This window comes from Miscanthus floridulus, unplaced genomic scaffold (assembly GCF_019320115.1).
Source record: "Miscanthus floridulus cultivar M001 unplaced genomic scaffold, ASM1932011v1 fs_714_5_6, whole genome shotgun sequence".
Lineage (NCBI taxonomy): Eukaryota > Viridiplantae > Streptophyta > Magnoliopsida > Poales > Poaceae > Miscanthus > Miscanthus floridulus.
In genome coordinates, this window is record NW_027097154.1 from 18,637 (window position 1) to 35,474 (window position 16,838).

Sequence of the window (16,838 nt, forward strand, 5' to 3'; positions counted from 1 at the left end):
CTCCCATCTTGATTATTTCTTGTTGCGGAGGCTTCACCATGTTCATTTGGTGAAACATGATGAATGGTTGGATCAAGATCATTACGCACAACATGGTCTTCATCTTCGTCTTCAACGGGCTTCACTTCACCAATAGCAAGCTTCTTGATTGCTTCATGTGGGGCTTCCTCATTACCTACATTCTCAACATTGACTTGCTCTTTTTGAGAGCCGTCGGTTTCATCAAAAGTCACGTCTACCGCTATCTCAATCAAACCGGTGGTTTTATTGAAAACACGATATCCATGTTCGTTAGTACCATAACCAAGCATGAAACCTTCATCAACCTTTGGTGCAAACTTAGAACTTTTGGATTTCTTGTTAAGTATGAAACACTTGGATCCAAAAACTCTAAAGTAGTGCACCTTAGGCTTTTTACCGGTTAGAAGTTCGTAGGTGGTCTTTTCTCTTATCTTGTGAAGATATAAGCGATTGATGGCATGACATGCCGTGTTGACCGCTTCCGCCCAATAATTAGTTGGGGTCTTGTACTCATCCAACATTGCTCTTGCGGCTTCTATGAGCGTTCGGTTCTTCCTCTCCACAACACCATTTTGTTGTGGAGTATATGGAACCGAAAACTCATGCTTGACTCCTTCTACATCAAGAAACTCTTCAATGTTGGTGTTCTTGAACTCCGTCCCGTTGTCACTTCTAACTCTCTTGATTTTGACATCAAACTCATTTTGGGCTCTTTTAGCAAACTTCTTGAAGATTCCTTGGACTTCACTCTTTTCACGCAAAAAGAATACCCAAGTGAAACGAGAATAATCATCAACAATTACAAAACCATATTTGTTACCACCAATGCTTATATAAGCGACGGGTCCAAATATGTCCATGTGAAGCAATTCCAATGGCCTTTCGGTTGTCACAACATTCTTGATGGGATGTTTAGCTCTAACTTGTTTTCCCGCTTGGCATGCGCTACAAATCCTATCTTTCTCAAAAGAAACATTTGTTAGTCCAAGGATGTGTTCGCCTTTTTGAAGTTTGGCCAAGTTCCTCATCCCAACATGGGCAAGTCGGCGATGCCATAACCAACCCATGCTAGATTTTGCCATTAAACAAGTCTCGGGATTTACTCTATTTGATGTGAAATCAACTAGATAGAGTTTCCCCTTCAAATGACCCGTAAATGCAATAGAGGAATCCTCCCTTCTATAAACTTCCACACCCTTATCCGTAAAGAGACAATTGTAACCCATCTCACAAAGTTGTGAAACGGACAACAAATTGTATCTTAACGAATTCACAAGTAAGACATTGGAAATGGAATTATCATTTGATATTGCAATTTTACCCAAACCGAGTACTTCACCTTTTCCATTGTCACCAAACACAATATTTCCACTTTGATCATGACTTGGTTGAAATGATGTAAACATGTCCTTCTCTCCGGTCATATGATTGGTGCATCCACTATCCAACACCCAACTTGTTCCACCGGAGGAATATTCCTACAAAAACAAATTATGCTTTTGTTTTAGGTACCCAAAAAGATTTGGGTCCTAAGGGGTTAGTCACATAAAACTTGGGCACCCAAACACTCCTCATAATTTCCTTTCTATTTTGGGCACCAACATACTTAACCACAATCTTGCCATCCTTGCCCCAACAACACATATAGTCACTAGCATAGCACCGTGGAAGTGGTGCTTGTGGCTTGAGGACATCGGATTGCTTTGTCTTGATTGTCTTGGTATTTGTAGGTTGAATCTTTGGAATGTATACCTTGTTGTTGGCCTTGCATATAAGCTCATCAAGAGCAACGCCCTTGTTGAACTTCACACAAGGCACACCATTTATTATATTCCTTCCATTTGCCTTTCCATCATACCTATTGTAGCCAATGCCTTCCTTGATCAATGGGTGCCTTGATGACTTGTATATAGTTTTGTTAGATTGCTCTTGACACTTACACCCATTCTTCAATATCATCTCCAACCTATGAATCTCCTTGTTTTTCTTCTCTAACTCAACAAGGTTAGTTGCATATGCATTTACATCAATTTTATAGCATCTTTTACAACCATCACTAGTGGAGACATTAGAGACTTCAGTTGCCTTAGGAGAAGTTGAAGTGCTAGCCCAAAGAGTACTATAGTTTAGCTCAAGATTTTGATATTTTTCTTTCAAGCTTGTGAGGCTTTCTTGAGTTATACTCTTTTCATTCTTAAGGCTAGCTATTTGATCATTAACCGTGGAATGTTCCTTAGTCAATTTCCCAATTGAGTCATTGGCTAAAGACAATTCAACGGTTAACTTCTCAACTTTCATCTTTTCCTCGGCGATAGATGCTTCAAGTGCAAGGTTTTTCTCTCTCTCTTGAGTAATTATATCTCCTTGCAACTCTAAGCATCTATCCCTCTTCTCTAATTTCTTCATTAGCATTTTTATTTTAGTGAATGCCTTTTTACCAAATTTCTTTATCATGGTTGCTTCAATTTCTTCTATGTTATCATCACAACTATCATACTCATCACTAGAGGAAACGGGTGTAGTATGTACCTTCTCCCCTTTTGCCATGAGACAAGTTGGAGTGTAGTAGTCGTTGTCGATGAGGTTGGAGAAGAGCCTCGGTGATGAAGATAAGTTGGCGAAGAGCTTTGGTGGTGAAGTTGAGTAGGGGAGGATCATGGTCGGTGACGAAGAGTGGTGAATGGCGATGTTTGCGGCTCCCTTCTTCTTCTTCTCATCATCACTTGAGTTACTATCACTTGACTCCCATTCTTCCCCAATATGAGCTTCACCTCTCTTCTTGCTTTTGTTCTTCTTATCTTCATCCTTGTCATGCTTGTGCTTCTTTTTCTCATTAGGACAATCGGCTATGAAGTGACCAACTTGACCACATCCATAGCAAAATCTCTTTTTGAACCTTCTCTTACCATCACCATAGGTCTTGCGATTGCTTTTCTTCTTCATAAACTTTCTAAGATTTCTAATCACAAATGCAACCTCCGCATCGGAATCTTCTTCTCCACTTGAGGAATCATCCTTCACTTTCTTCTTCTTTTCTTGACTTGAAACTTGACCTTCATGTTGTTGAGTTGCTTTAAGGGCGACACTCTTGTTGAATCCCATTGCATTAGGATTTTGATTGTGAGCATTGATTGCATCTTCATCTAGACACTCATGATGCTTGAGCTTTGAAAGAACTTCTTGAGGTGTCATCTCATCATAACCGGGCCTTTCCATGATCACGGACGCTAGCATGTTGTTCTTGGCTCTATAGGTTCTCAACATCTTTCTAGCAACTTTGTTGTCATCCCATTCGTTGCTACCAAGAGCTCTTATGCGGTTGACCAATGCCATGAGCCTATCAAACATGGATTGTGTTGTTTCATTTTGCAAGAATATAAATCTTTCCAATTCACCATGAAGTAACTCTATGTTGCCTTTCCTCACACTTATATCTCCTTCAAATGATACTTTCAAAGTATCCCAAATTTGCTTTGCACTTTCCATTCCATTTACTTTTCTAAACTCATCCGGAGCTAAGCTTGACACAAGCAATGCTACGGCTTGTGCATTTTGATGAAGGTTGTGCACTTCTTCCAGAGTTATCTCTCTATCTTCATCGGTAGGAATCATCACACCAACATCCACAACTTCCCAAAGTCTTGCGGCTATTAGATGCATCTTCATCTTGTAAGACCAATCGGTGTATCTTGTTCCATCAAAGTGAGGTGGCTTGCCAATATTGACGGACGGAGTATGGAGTGTTGAACTTTTCATGATTTGTCCATAGTCAAAACTCATGTGTGAATATATTCCTTTTCCATGAGCATGCTCACCGGCTCCAATATCACTAGCGGCATCTTTGTTTGCTTCATTCTTGTCACTAATATCATTCTTGCCACTTATTGCATCATCAACCTTCTTGCTCAATTCTTCCTTCAACTTGCTCATCTCATCTTGCATCTTTTTCATTTCATCTTGAAAGAGCTTGACTTGAGTACTCATCAACTCTTCAGCTATTTTCTTGGCCATTTCGACGGCAATGGCTTGCATCTTGTCGGTCTCCGACATTGTTTCTTCTCACGTGGTGAAATGCAAAGAGAAGACCTCTCTCTGATACCAATTGAAAGGATCTAACAATGCCTAGAGGGGGGGTGAATAGGCGTATCTAAAAATTTACTGCAAATGCTAAGTTCAAATCTGTCAGCCACTGTCGGAAGTCCCGACGTTTGGGTCGGAACTCCCGACGTTGTCAGAAGTTCCGGCGCAAACGTCAGCAGTTCCGACGCCTACGTGAACTACAAAAGCAGTGCCAAATTTAACTTTGCGGATAAATAAACTTACAACCTCACTTCCTAGTGGTTTGGTGAAGATGTTGGGTCACTCCCTTGACGCCGTAAAGCCTCCAAACCATAGATCGAGTCCAAACCCTAAAATGGAGATTTTGGAGACAAGGAGACAAACACATACAAGTAATCTCAAGCAATCACAACAACAACAAGCACGCGGGACACAAGGATTTATCCCAAGGTTCGGCAACCCCACAAAGGAGCTCCTACGTCCTCGTTGTTGAGGTGACCACTAAGGTCGGAGTCTTTTCCACCTCCTTGCCTCTCTCAAAGCGACCACAAAGGTCACTTGAGCTTTCCACTAAGAAATCGAAGGGTGATACAAACTTCCCAAGGCTCTTCCACAAGATGGAGGCTCTAGGGCAACGCCTAGCCGGCTAGGGGCAAAGCCCCAAGAGTAATAGACGCAAAAACAACCGGCTTGACGAAGAAATCAAGTGCTCAAGCTTTCCAAAGTGATGCTCTCACTTAATCCACTCTCCTTTTACTCAAAAACTAAGGGAATCGAAGATTGGAGCAAAGGGGGAATGAGAGGGGTGCTTTTGTTGCTTGGGAGCTGTTCAGCACGAAGTGAGTCAACTGTGAAATGAGTCCGTAACGGTTAGAAGTGAAGAGAGGAGTATTTATACTCCAAGTGAAAATCCAACCGTTCAGATCTACGTCGGGAGTCCCGACGCAGATCCCGGGACTTCCGACGTTAGCATAAAATACTGTTCCCAAAGGGTCAGAAGTCCACGGGTGAAAGTCAGTGTCGGAACTCCTGGCAAACATCAGGACTTCCGACGTGCACAGTTAATCAAACAGCCAGCACTGGTGAGGCCGGGACTCCCGGCTTGGGTCAGGTCAGTGTCGGAACTCCCGGCGAACGTCGGGACTTCCGACGGTCGGAACTCCCGGCGAACGTCGGGACTTCCGACGTGCACAGACAGCGAGCAGTCAGAAGCACAGGTGCCGGGACCCCTGGCTTAGGTCGGGACTTCCGACTGTCGGGAGTTCCGACTTACGTCGGGACTTCCGACACCGAAAGTCACAGAAAATTATTCTATGTGCTCGTGAAGTGCTAGAGTGACACAATTTTGATTTTATTTAAATGCTTGAGCACTCTATCTTCCTCAGACCAACCAAGCTTGCATCCCTCTTTATAGTACGGCGGATCCTAAACTCAAAAACAAAATTAAAACCTTTGGAGATCGTTTTGAATTCGTCCGCCTTTACAACTTCAAGAATTGAAGGATACCATTTCATCTTTATCAACTCTTTGAATCTTTCATGGGACTAATAGCTGCAACATATCTCATTAAGATCACATTAGTCCCTAATTTGGATGTCATCAACACACCAAAACCCACATAGGGGGCAAATGCACTTTCACTTCTCATTAGTTTGCTAATGCCTAATGGACTATAAGACCTAAAGGTTTGTATACCTGGGCTTGGGCCCCTCGTCCGCTTGGGCCCGTCGCACCTCGTGCCCTACCCCTAGGGCCGGCACTGCGCGGGGCCGCCCGTGCCCGCCCAGGCTACGACGCTAGCCGCAACCTCCGTCCGCCCCATGCATAGCCCATATGCTCTGTCAGCCCACGCCTGCCTAGGCCACGAGCCTGGTCCCAATGCCGACCGTGCCCACCATGGCTGGCTCCGACGACGCGAGGCCGCCCACGCCCGCCAAGGCCGCGATGCCAGTCGTCCTGCACCCAACCCGTGCTCTGTCCGCCTAGGTCGTGAGCACGGGAAGCTTGCGCCGCTGCCCGCACGAGGCCAAGGAGGCGCCGCCGCCACCCGCGCAAGGTTGCAGAGGCCCACACCAACGCTCGTGCCAGGATGGAGATGGCCTTGACATCGCAAACGTTGTTGGTCGAAGAAGGATGGTGTTTGGATCTCGCCGACCTGCTAGTGAATGACCAAATCGGCGGCAGCGGCGGCGTGACGGCGGTGTGTTACAGCAAATACCTGGTGAACAAGTAGAGGTTGAAGATAAGGGCAATTTAGACATTTTTCCCATTTTCTCTCTCCTCAAAACTAAAAATGAATAAAATAACCAGTGCGGTGTATCTCGTCAAAGAACCACAAATTTGTAATGTTCGCCATTAAATTTTGACGTTGGTGGTGTTCACTAGCCAATTTCCCGTTTCTCAAGTGTCCCACAGCAAAATTTCCCTATAAATTATAATAAAGTAATAATAAGAAGCTCGCTTACACGGTAATCACTGCAACAGTTGTAGGCACGCACAACTGTATCCTAATGAGTAGATTGATCCACCCCAGCTGGTTTGCCACAGTCACATATAGGCACAGGAAATTCTGGAGGCAGTGATGCATCTTTGCATGACACGTCCGGGTACAACTCTTTGGGGGTGACCCCTCTTATGCCACTTGTGCCTACCCATCTACATAAAAAACCGATTAATTAGAGTAAAAGGTTTAATAAGCATTTCCTTTTTACTACAACATTAAACAACTTAGTTTTTAACTGACCTAAACATAGAGCAAACATGTAAACGTATGTTGGGTAAAACAATCACACAAGCATCAAAGTTGAACACAAGCCAAAGTTGTATTCATTTCATTATCGTATTGTACATGTTAGAGGGAATATTTATAGAGGTCCTAACCTTCATACATGTATACAAATGACCATTTTATCCCTCTTTCTAATCAATACAACCCCCTCAAACTACATGGGCGAAGTTGTCTTTTTCACTATTCTAAGCTTCAATCTTCAGCTTGCATTCGCGTTGTCTTCTTTTGACTTTGTCTACTAAACGAAGCCAAATTCTTGTCTTCGCTCTCATCTTTTTCCAACTTTCTCCTTATCCATAGCGAAGTCAATTTCATTTGGGCGAAGTCAAAACATCATCTTCGCTCTTTGATTTCCTGCATGCAAACTTTGTTACAAAACTTAAAGGTACAACTCCAAAGTTTCAGGTCTAAGTTTTATGACGAAGCCAAATCCCCAACAACACACAAATCCAGGGCAGCCAGTGCACCCAACCTTCATAACATATTTGATCCATCTAAATTACTTTGCATTTCTTCCCAGAGAAAGATTTTGCTTTAAACCCGAGCTACCAAGGCAGCTCCTCAAATCCACCAACAAAACACGAAGTGGGAGGGGATTTACCTTGCCCTAGGCCGAGGGAAAGCTTGGGGGCGACCACCAACTACCTCTAGAGCCCGATCTGACGGGGAGGAGGGCAATGGCGCCAGTCGAGCCGCTGGGAGCGCCCCGCTGAGTGGGACGGAAGAAACAAATGAGGAATAGAGAGAGGGAGGGAGCCACGAGCGACTCTGTAAGTCACCCTTGCCGCGCTAGTCGGGATGGCGCAGCAAGCCCCGTTGTAGAATCCATGGTGCGGCAGCCAAAACCACGTCAACGAGTCAGCGGCCGGTTGACCTGCCACGGTGGTAGGCCAACCGTGCCGCCATGCATGGCGTGGTAGCGTGGTTTTGACGCGCCAATGCAATTGGCGCGGCCAAACAGGTTAGATTTAAAAAAAATCAATCGTGTTATTTTTATAAATAGTATTAAAAATGGTTAAAAATAATAATTTTTTTATATATTTAGATATACAACAAAACAAATGTAAAAAAAAATTAAAGTGACTTATAATTTGGAACGGATTGAGTACATCTTTACTTCATTGGTAAAATGATTTTTTTACTTAGCTGGTTGAGCGATACCATTATATTTTTATTCTTGCATAAATTTTTTCTTATTTATTTTAATAATTCACTCCCTATTCTCTCTCCTGCTTATCTTCTTCAGCCTCCGGTTTCCACAGCACGCACGCATCCTCTTCTTCCTCGTCTTCACGCCATCTCTTTCTTCTGGACTGCCTGCCTGGTACCCGCCTTGTTCCAGGCGATAGAAGTACGGCGACCACCTATCTATCTACCTCCACCTCGTGAGCAAGCCATCCAAAAGCGTCAAGGCCATCTTCCAGGTCTTCGTCAATCCAACAAGGGCGGCGGCGGCATGCTGCCTGCCTGCCTGGTACGGGAGGTCGGAAAGGCGATGGGCGGCGGCAACACAAAGGTCACGATCGGTTAGGGCTAGGAAACGTCGGTCTTTTTAGGTACGTAACCGTGCACAAATCACATAAGGGCGAAAACGTCCAGTGCCAAATACAGGAAAGAATACTAGAAAAGGAAGAAAATATATAGAATGGTAAGAAAATCTAAGTGTCAAATGTTTGGATGCCTATTTTTACGAAATCGATATTTACAGCGTGTTTGGATTGTGGAAGGATCAGGTCCGGCACCAACTTCATGCGGCATGGAACCAATCCTAGCAGGTTCGGATGATAACCTGTGCCACGTTTGGTTTAAAGAATGTATTCAACCGGCGCCGGCGGACAGTGTCGTCCGGCCGTTTCCAGCAGAACGATATGATGATGACTTTATACTGGTGGAGGGCATGACCCCGTGACGGATGGAGTGGATTGCTCCACCAAACCAAACGCGCTGTAGGTTCGAATGTGTAGGTTCAGATCGTTCTGGTCCGTTCTGCTCCTTGATCCAAACACGTTGTTAGAGTCCCAAAACTGCGAAACGCGATGATCGGAGTCCCAAATATACAATTTTCTCATGAAAACCGAATTATTTCACTGGCCATATTAGAAGCGTGGCCAAATTATCACTTTGGAATGTGTTTATCGACTGTTTACTCATGGCAGGGGTGACCTGCTGCTGCTCGAGCTTGTCGACACAATGCTGCCAAAGTGTTTGTGCTTTTTCTATCAAAAAAAGTGTTTGTGCTTTATGAGGGTTCATTCAGTTATTCCCTTATGTAACTCCATCTACTAATGGCGCCTCACTCATCCAATGATTTGAATTATCTCAGTGCTACTGAAATTTTGGAATTTCTCAAATAACAAAAACTTAAGTTGTTCAGTTCATACATGGCAACACTGGGATCAATGTGGAACTTTGTCAGGCAATCTCATATTTGTGTAGTTAACCATTTTTTAATTTAACCGAGTCTGGTTCTAAATACTGCATTCGGATAATTGTGTTAAATATTGTTAGGTTCTAATTAATACAGTGCTCTGAATAAGATCCTTTAGTCTAGTTCTGAAAATACTGCATTCTGAATATTTCCATGTTCTGAAATGTATCAGATAGGTGCATTGAATTACAGTAAAGGAGAGAGGCACATTAGCTAGCAAGGAATCTTGGGAATGAGGATTGGCCTTGCAAGATTTGGGAGGCGTACGTACCTTGTATGTGGCCAGTTCACACCTGGATCGAGACCGTCGGCCGCATGGTGAAGCAAGCAAGATGCTGTAGGCGTCCTCTGCGGACTGCGGCAACGACGTAGCCGCCGCCCGCAGGCGCGTCCCTTGCTCCCTTCAGTCCAGCGATGGTGACCGCAGCCCGCAGGCGCGTCTCACTTAAATGGAGTGGTCTCTGCAGCAGCGGTTGCGGGATGGTGACTCCACGGCGATTGCAGTGCACATGTACACGATCCCGGTGCCTGCGTGCACAGAGGATGGCCTTGCTTAGGCCTGACGGGGTTTGGAGATCTCGATTTCGTTTGGCAGGAGGTGTGCAGATTTGCCCCAATTTTACAGGCAAAAAGGAAAGGAGAGGGGAAATCAAAGAATGGAAGAAGGAAACAAATCATGCGTGCGTGAATTAAACTGGAATTGGGAGCGTCGGCAGTCGGGGATCTTGTAGGGAACGGGAGCGCCGGGCGGGTCCGCGGGGAGCGACGGCTTTATTTCCTTTTGCGCGACGGAGGCGGAGATGGAAACTTTGAGTGAATTTTGGACGGTATGTTTCATCCGTGTCCATGGCCACGTCCGTGATCCACGGGTACGTCCGTGATAGCTGGGAAGGGGTAAAAGAAAAACACGGAGGAACTGACTAGGCAGTCACCGGAATATGGAAGCCTACGAGGCCTAGCCCCTCTAGCGCCTAGCCGTGTTCCACCCCGCCGCCGTGTTGCGTTTGATCCGCCATGGCACGCGGCGCCTTCTATATATATACGGCGCCTCGCCCTGTGCCTGCACCGCCGGACTCGCGAACTACTCCTGGCATCCGATTACTAGCACGGCGAGGGAAGCAAACCACAACGACAACGATCGCAATGGGCCGCCGCAAGGTTTCCATGGGGCTCATCCCGAACCGCCGCGTGCGGGTCTCCACGTTCGGCAAGCGGAAGGAGGGGCTCAAGAAGAAAGCGAACGAGCTCTCCGTGCTCTGTGGCGTCGAAGTTGCGCTCGTCGTGGCCCCGGCGCCGGACGGCGACGGCGGCGCGGGGGCGGCCACGGCCAACACGGACGTGTGGGAGTCCAAGGAGGGCGTGCTGGCCCGGTACCGGGAGCTCGACCCGGAGGTGCGCGCGCGGCACACGTTCCGGGAGTACCTCTACGCCGAGCTGGGCAAGGAGGAGGCCAAGCTCGCCCGCGTGCGCCAGGCCGGGCCCGACGGCCTCGACTGCTGGGACAAGGCGCTGGACAGCGTCGACACCGTGGAGGAGGCGCAGAAGCTGCTCGACGCCATCGATGCCGCCATACAGGCCGCGGACGACAGGCGGAGGGCGCTGGGCATGCCGGTCGACGACGACGATGACGGTGGCGCCGGGATCGTGCTCGAGGGGATCGCTCCGCTCAACTCTGCGCACGTCGACGACGGCTACCTGCTGCACGCGCTCGGCGGCAACGTCGACGCCAACGACCAGGCCATGGCCATGTGGGGCAATAACGGCTTCCACCCGTGCAGCGCCGCCAACATGCAGTACGGGTTCCAGCAATTCAACAGCAGCAACGTCGCCATGGAGGGCTACGACCTGCATATGGTGCCGGACATGTACAACAACGGCGGCCTCGCCACGGACGCCTACCACTACCAGACGCGCCATGCCGGCACAATGCAGCACGGCTACGTCTTCCCGTGCGCACGTGCCAGCGCCAGCAACTTCGGCATGGCTCCTGGCTACCAGATGCAGCAGGTGGTCGGCAGTGGCGCTATCCAGCCCAACCTAGCCATGTCGAGCGCCGACGAGCCACGACACGCCATGGTGCCATTGCCAGCACTGGAGTACCCCTCAGCCGACACTAGCCTCAACTACATGGACACGCAGGCGACACACGGTGTCCACGGCGGCAGCGGTGGCACGTCCTTCGCTATGGACGCCAGAGGCAACTTCATCAACGCACCACCAGCCTTCTCCGTCGCCATGAGCACCGGTGGTGGTGGCGGCAACTTCATCAGTGCGCCGCCAGCAGCACCTTCCCATACCATGGGCGGCACCAGCGACAACGTCACGCCAGCCCAGACCCTCGCCATGAGCTACGGCGGAGACATGACAATTGCCGGCAGCATGGAGCAGCTGCATTACCTCGGTGACCTGGAGGACACGCAGCCGAACCTATGGGGAAACTAACCTTGCTTGCAATCAGATTAACGCTAGTAAAGTAGTACAGTACAGTAGTGTCTAGCATCGTAGTAGGGTCAGATGCGCGACATCACGAGTCCGGCAATTTTTGGTGACACAAGACTGGCCGCCAGGTTGTGCTGATGTCGTCGCCGCCACCGCCGCCCATTGTCCCGAGCGATTTTCCCGGCCAGCGAGCAAGGGACAGGGTCTAGGCATATATATAGGCAGGTTGTCCATGGTCAACTTCGTCAGTTTCGCTGCTCAGCTAGGGCCTTGTTTAGTTGACGAAATGGTACTGTAGCACTTTCGTTGTTATTTAGCAATTAGTGTCCCAATCATAGTCTAATTAGACTTAAAAGATTCGTCTCGTGAATTTCGTCTAAACTGTGTAATTAGTTTTATTTTTTATTTATATTTAATGCTTCATGCATGTGTTCAAAGATTCGATGTGACGGAGAATCTTGAAAATTTTTGCAAAATGGAACGGTACCTAGGTAACAATCCGGCAAAACTCTGTCAGCTTTGTACCTCTGCTTGGTTGATGGATGGAGCAGACAGATTTTAGGATTCAGGAGTTTTGTTAGCTTGGATAGTTGCAGCAATTTTGTACCCTAGTCTCCGGAGATTATCCTGGCAATCATGTAAATGTGACATACAAATATACAAGTATACATCATACATCTCTCTCTTTCTCTTCCCCACATCAAATGCATAGATTCAGCGATGAAAATAGACAGCGAACGGTAAACAAATCCAAACAATATACCTTGACAATGCAAGTGACACAGATTGTTTAATTTCTTGCTCTAATAGCTTATCATAATAATCAGTGATATCATTCACGTCACATTGCATTCCTAAGGTCTAGATTAATTAGTGTTACAAGCTCACAACCTAGTGTCACATAAGATGATCAAACGGGCCAGGCCACCACTAGAAGACTGTTAACGGTTACTAAATTACCACGGGACATGCCACATTTTATATATGCTCATCCAAATTTAGAAGTCGTAATCTGATCCTCGACAAACATGTTGGCCGGTCACACCGTAATCTGATCCTCGACAAAATCAACCTCATGGTGAGGATGTTCGTCTGGGTTTATAGGGCTCTGGTACTTAGCATCCTGGGTTGACTTTGGACAAGAGAGAGGCCTTTGATCCAACTGTACACCCACAGCTTCTTTCTGATCCTGTTCAAGCTCGTCAGCATGTACATCAGAACGGCCTTGTTCTTGTTCATGTCCACTGCTGGGCAGCACATCACATGGATGGGGGCTCTGCACCCTCATTTGCACCGATCTCAAAAGTGCGGCTCGCCTCAGATCTCCACCATGGCACATGTCATTAGGTGAGGATGGGATCCGGCCTTCCTGTTCAGTGCCACAACCACGGCGAGCAGGCGAGCAGACCACTGCTGGGAGGGAGCAGCTTGGGAGAGGGTATGGACATGCAGAAGAGAACCAAGTGTGTAGCTTCTGGGGACGGTGTGGAGATGAAGCTGGACTAGTTGACGAATTACCCAGTACATCTGTTTGATTCCCATTGGTGTTTACTTGAGTGTCATAGTACCTGTAATCATCTGACTCTTCTGACATAGGTGAGTACTGCATGCTCATCTCATCCCTACAAGGATGCAAATAAAACAGTCTGAGATTGTAAACCATAAAAATGTAATAGATAGAATCGTAGTAAAAATAACTAAGCAATTGGAGTAAAAGAAGATACATGCAAAGTTCAGTAATTTTTCCAACACAAGCAGAGATACATTCCTAAAATATTTGCAACATCATCATTGATAGCATGAAGAATATTCTGAATTGTAATAAACATCCAGTTGGTTTGAAGTATCAGTAGAAATGGCAACATGATATAAGTATACAGTGGAGAGTTATGCCAGTAGGTGTTAGGTGCTTTGCAGAGTTATGCCTTTCAACAGGTTTAGTATAGAAAAAAGCTAGGCGAAAGTATGCTGGGTTAAGTTTATACGATATTAAAGTAAGGGATTATACTTATTACATTGTTAAGAGTTATACAAAGAAATCTAATTGCCAACATTTATGACGGTCCAACAGCACAGTGCAAATAGTAAGGATTGCGTATAATGCATGGATATAATGCATTGATCCCTCGGGCGATATAAATAGAGTGCAAGACTTAGGGAGCAAGATGCCTCCCTGATACATATGGCAGTACAAGATTACAATATCCTTAACTACCAAATATACTCTAACATGCCCCACAGTCATAGCAGGAGCATCGAAAATAATCAGACTAAGAAGCCGAAGACTAAAATCTACTGCAGGCGTAGCAACATTGCAATGCAGATGCTGCGACTGGAGTAGAAACCAACAAGTAGCTCATGCAGATGATAGCCCTTTTAGTCACAGAAGTAGTCAAGGTCGAGGTGGATGTGGTCCAAGCCATGGAAGGGAGACACAAGTCCGAAGCATCAACAACAGAGGCACACAAGCACACATAATCACCAGTTTCTCGCTGACAACCGCAGCAGGACAAAGAGCCGGTCAGATGGCGAAGATAGGCCAGGCTACTCGGACGCATCAACGAGCGCTCACACCCCTAATGGCAGCAGCTCGGTGTCCCCAAGGGCCTCCTCTGCAGCCATGTGTTCGCGCTTAAGGGCAGTGGCAGTAGCAGCGAAGGGGAGGGACGAGGCAGATCAGGCACGGCTAGAGAGAGGGTGGCAATTCCTGACGATGGCGACTCGATGGGACAGCATAGAGGATCAACGATGACAACGAGTAGCATGGCAGCCCATCAATGCCCACGGCGAGCCATCCTGATGATTTGTTGCTGCTCGATGCTAAGGTGGCAGATCAATTATATATGTACAGCCAAAACCTTCCTATGAGGGCACTTCCCCCAGCGGAGATAGATTTCCCTGAAGGTGGTGAGGCGGCAGTGGTAGTGGAAACGTCAACTCAGGATCAAAACCCTGAACTCATGACACCGTGAAAGCGGGAAGGATTGCGTATAATGCGTGGATATATTGCATTGAGCCCTTGGGCAGTATAAATGGACCCTAAGACTTAGGAGGCAAAACGCCTCCCAGATACATATGGCAATATGGGATTGCAATATCCCCAGCTACCAAATATCTACTCTAATACACAGGTTTGAAATATTGGAAGCCAGGGCCAAAAGGTATATCCATGTCAAGAAATCGTGACCTGTACTTACATTCTCCTTTTTCATGCACACAGGTAGTATTGCTATGTGACTAGCTGTCTAGCTGACTGCCATGGTAATATCCAGGTCTCAAAGACTTGGCCTTACCCGGGCTCAGTGCTTTAATGGCTGAACCAAACCATTTCAGCAATGTTAAAGGAGTAACATGTAGCTGGATTGCTAATATTAATTGGGTGACGTGGTTCAAAAGTGAAGCTCCTTTTCACTCTACCTACCAGATGTAATAACATATACAAAGTACAGGTTCAGAATCCGGCCACTAAGAGCTAATCCAAACAAAGCCCTTCTAAAAAGGTAGTGTGGTTCGTTAAGTACAGATCCCTTCTGTTCAGATAAAATTTCCAGTGAAATTCAAAGACAAATTCCCTGTTTTGTATGACCTAGCACATGAACCTGACCTGAAGAGTTTCAATTTTGATTATGATGAAATATATTATCAGCTTTATGAAGCTACTAAATAGTGAAGATGTAACACATATCAACTTATACTGATAATGTGTGTGATAGGACATATAGAGAAACTTTTTCTTAGATAACGAGGATGTATAGAAGGTATGAATACCTAATGCAATATGCATTCTCCAGTCTCATTGAGGACCCCATGATATTGTCAGGAGCTGAATCTCCAACGGACAAGCCATTCATGCTGGATGCCATTATCTGCAAGAGCCTATGCAACAATTGAGGATTTATACATGTAAAATGCAGGAACATGTGAATATTTTCAGAATATATAAGATCTGATGCTAAACAAAATCCTACAAAATGACAAACGGTTAGCCTTACTTTTCGGCAGCTAAAGGACACTTATAGATATGGAAGTTTGATCTGTATGTATTGAGTTTTACTGGAACAGCAACATATCTCTGTATATAAGCTAAGATCATCTAGAAATATACCAACTGTATGATATTTTCAGAACCACACTCCCCTTTATTATTGATGATGAATCGAAAAAATACACCACCTCCGTCATTCTGCTCAACGTAATTAGCATTTAGTATATGGCCTAGGATAAAAGGTGAGATAGTATTTGGCCCTGAATCAGTTTATGATTTCCAACCAACCAGGATACTGGAATGGAATGAAGCTCAATCAAGTGGACCCTAAGCAAATGATACAATGATTTGGATTTCCTTCCCCAAATCCTGAAAAAGCGGCAAATTAGAGGGGTGGCCTTCCCCACCGAACAGTGACAGAGAAATTCAGCAGACGTCGAGAGGATTAGCAGCGGCACAGCCCACGCTCATCCTGTGCCCCATCCACGCGTTACCTTACCGCCAAGGCACACGACGCGAGCCATCTATTCTCCCCAGTTCCCACCAAGTTCGGGTCTACGAACGAACGCACACGGAAATTGCCCAATCGCGGAACCAAGTTATTATGCTCGCATGACAGAGAGACGGACGGGACGGAACGGACCTCGGTGAGGTAGCGCTTGTGGGAGTGGAGGTTGTCGACGTAGACGTCCTCCTCCGGGTCGGGGACCCTCCCGCGCTTGCCGCCGTTGGGCGCCGGAGACATTGCGGCCTGGCCTCCGCCGCCGCCGACCATTTGTGCAGTGGAACTGTGGAAGTAAAAGCTCCCTCCGGGTCCGGACACCGGGCGAGGAGACCATGTGTTGCAATGCAATGCCAAAAAAAAAAAAAAAAAAAACCCGCTTCCCGTTCCCGTTACTAGCGAGCTCCCTCCCGCTCCTCTTTTCTATCTTGTCCTGTCCGGTGTATTGAGATGCGTCGACGTGTCGACCCGCGCGTGGGTCGGCATCGGCAAGAATCAAGCGCAAGGCCCCCCCCCTCTCGCTTTTCGCTTTCGTCGTGTACTCGTGTCGAGCAGACGAGAGGAGCCACCTTCTTTTCTTTTGTTTATTCATTGATTGAATTGATGAAATGAAACG

At 46.6% G+C, this 16,838-nt stretch overlaps 2 protein-coding genes across 2 annotated transcripts; one reads left to right on the forward strand and one right to left on the reverse strand.

Annotated features, from left to right (window-relative positions):
- Positions 1-9,573: 9,573 nt before the first annotated feature.
- LOC136532804 (uncharacterized) lies at positions 9,574-11,738 on the forward strand. The gene has a single exon (XM_066525391.1). It carries the CDS (start codon positions 10,311-10,313, stop codon positions 11,736-11,738), a length of 1,428 nt encoding a protein of 475 aa, XP_066381488.1. The 5' UTR covers positions 9,574-10,310.
- Positions 11,739-12,476: 738 nt separating this feature from the next.
- LOC136532806 (uncharacterized) lies at positions 12,477-16,591 on the reverse strand. Its single transcript, XM_066525393.1, has 3 exons — positions 16,364-16,591; positions 15,504-15,601; positions 12,477-13,357 (listed from the first exon to the last, which is right to left on the reverse strand). The coding sequence occupies exons 1-3, from the start codon at positions 16,493-16,495 to the stop codon at positions 12,775-12,777; spliced, it is 813 nt and encodes a 270-aa protein (XP_066381490.1). The 5' UTR covers positions 16,496-16,591; the 3' UTR covers positions 12,477-12,774.
- Positions 16,592-16,838: the final 247 nt, after the last annotated feature.

What these genes read in the sequence shown, in the direction of transcription:
- LOC136532806 (XM_066525393.1), bottom strand. Translation starts at nt 16,495, where the DNA reads ATGGTCGGCGGCGGCGGAGGCCAGGCCGCAATGTCTCCGGCGCCCAAC. An exon ending in ACAAGCGCTACCTCACCGAG is followed by an intron (nt 15,602 to 16,363) that starts GTCCGTTCCGTC and finishes AGGCTCTTGCAG; the next exon opens with ATAATGGCATCCAGCATGAA. An exon ending in GAGAATGCATATTGCATTAG is followed by an intron (nt 13,358 to 15,503) that starts GTATTCATACCT and finishes GCATCCTTGTAG; the next exon opens with GGATGAGATGAGCATGCAGT.
- LOC136532804 (XM_066525391.1), top strand. Translation starts at nt 10,311, where the DNA reads ATGGCACGCGGCGCCTTCTATATATATACGGCGCCTCGCCCTGTGCCT.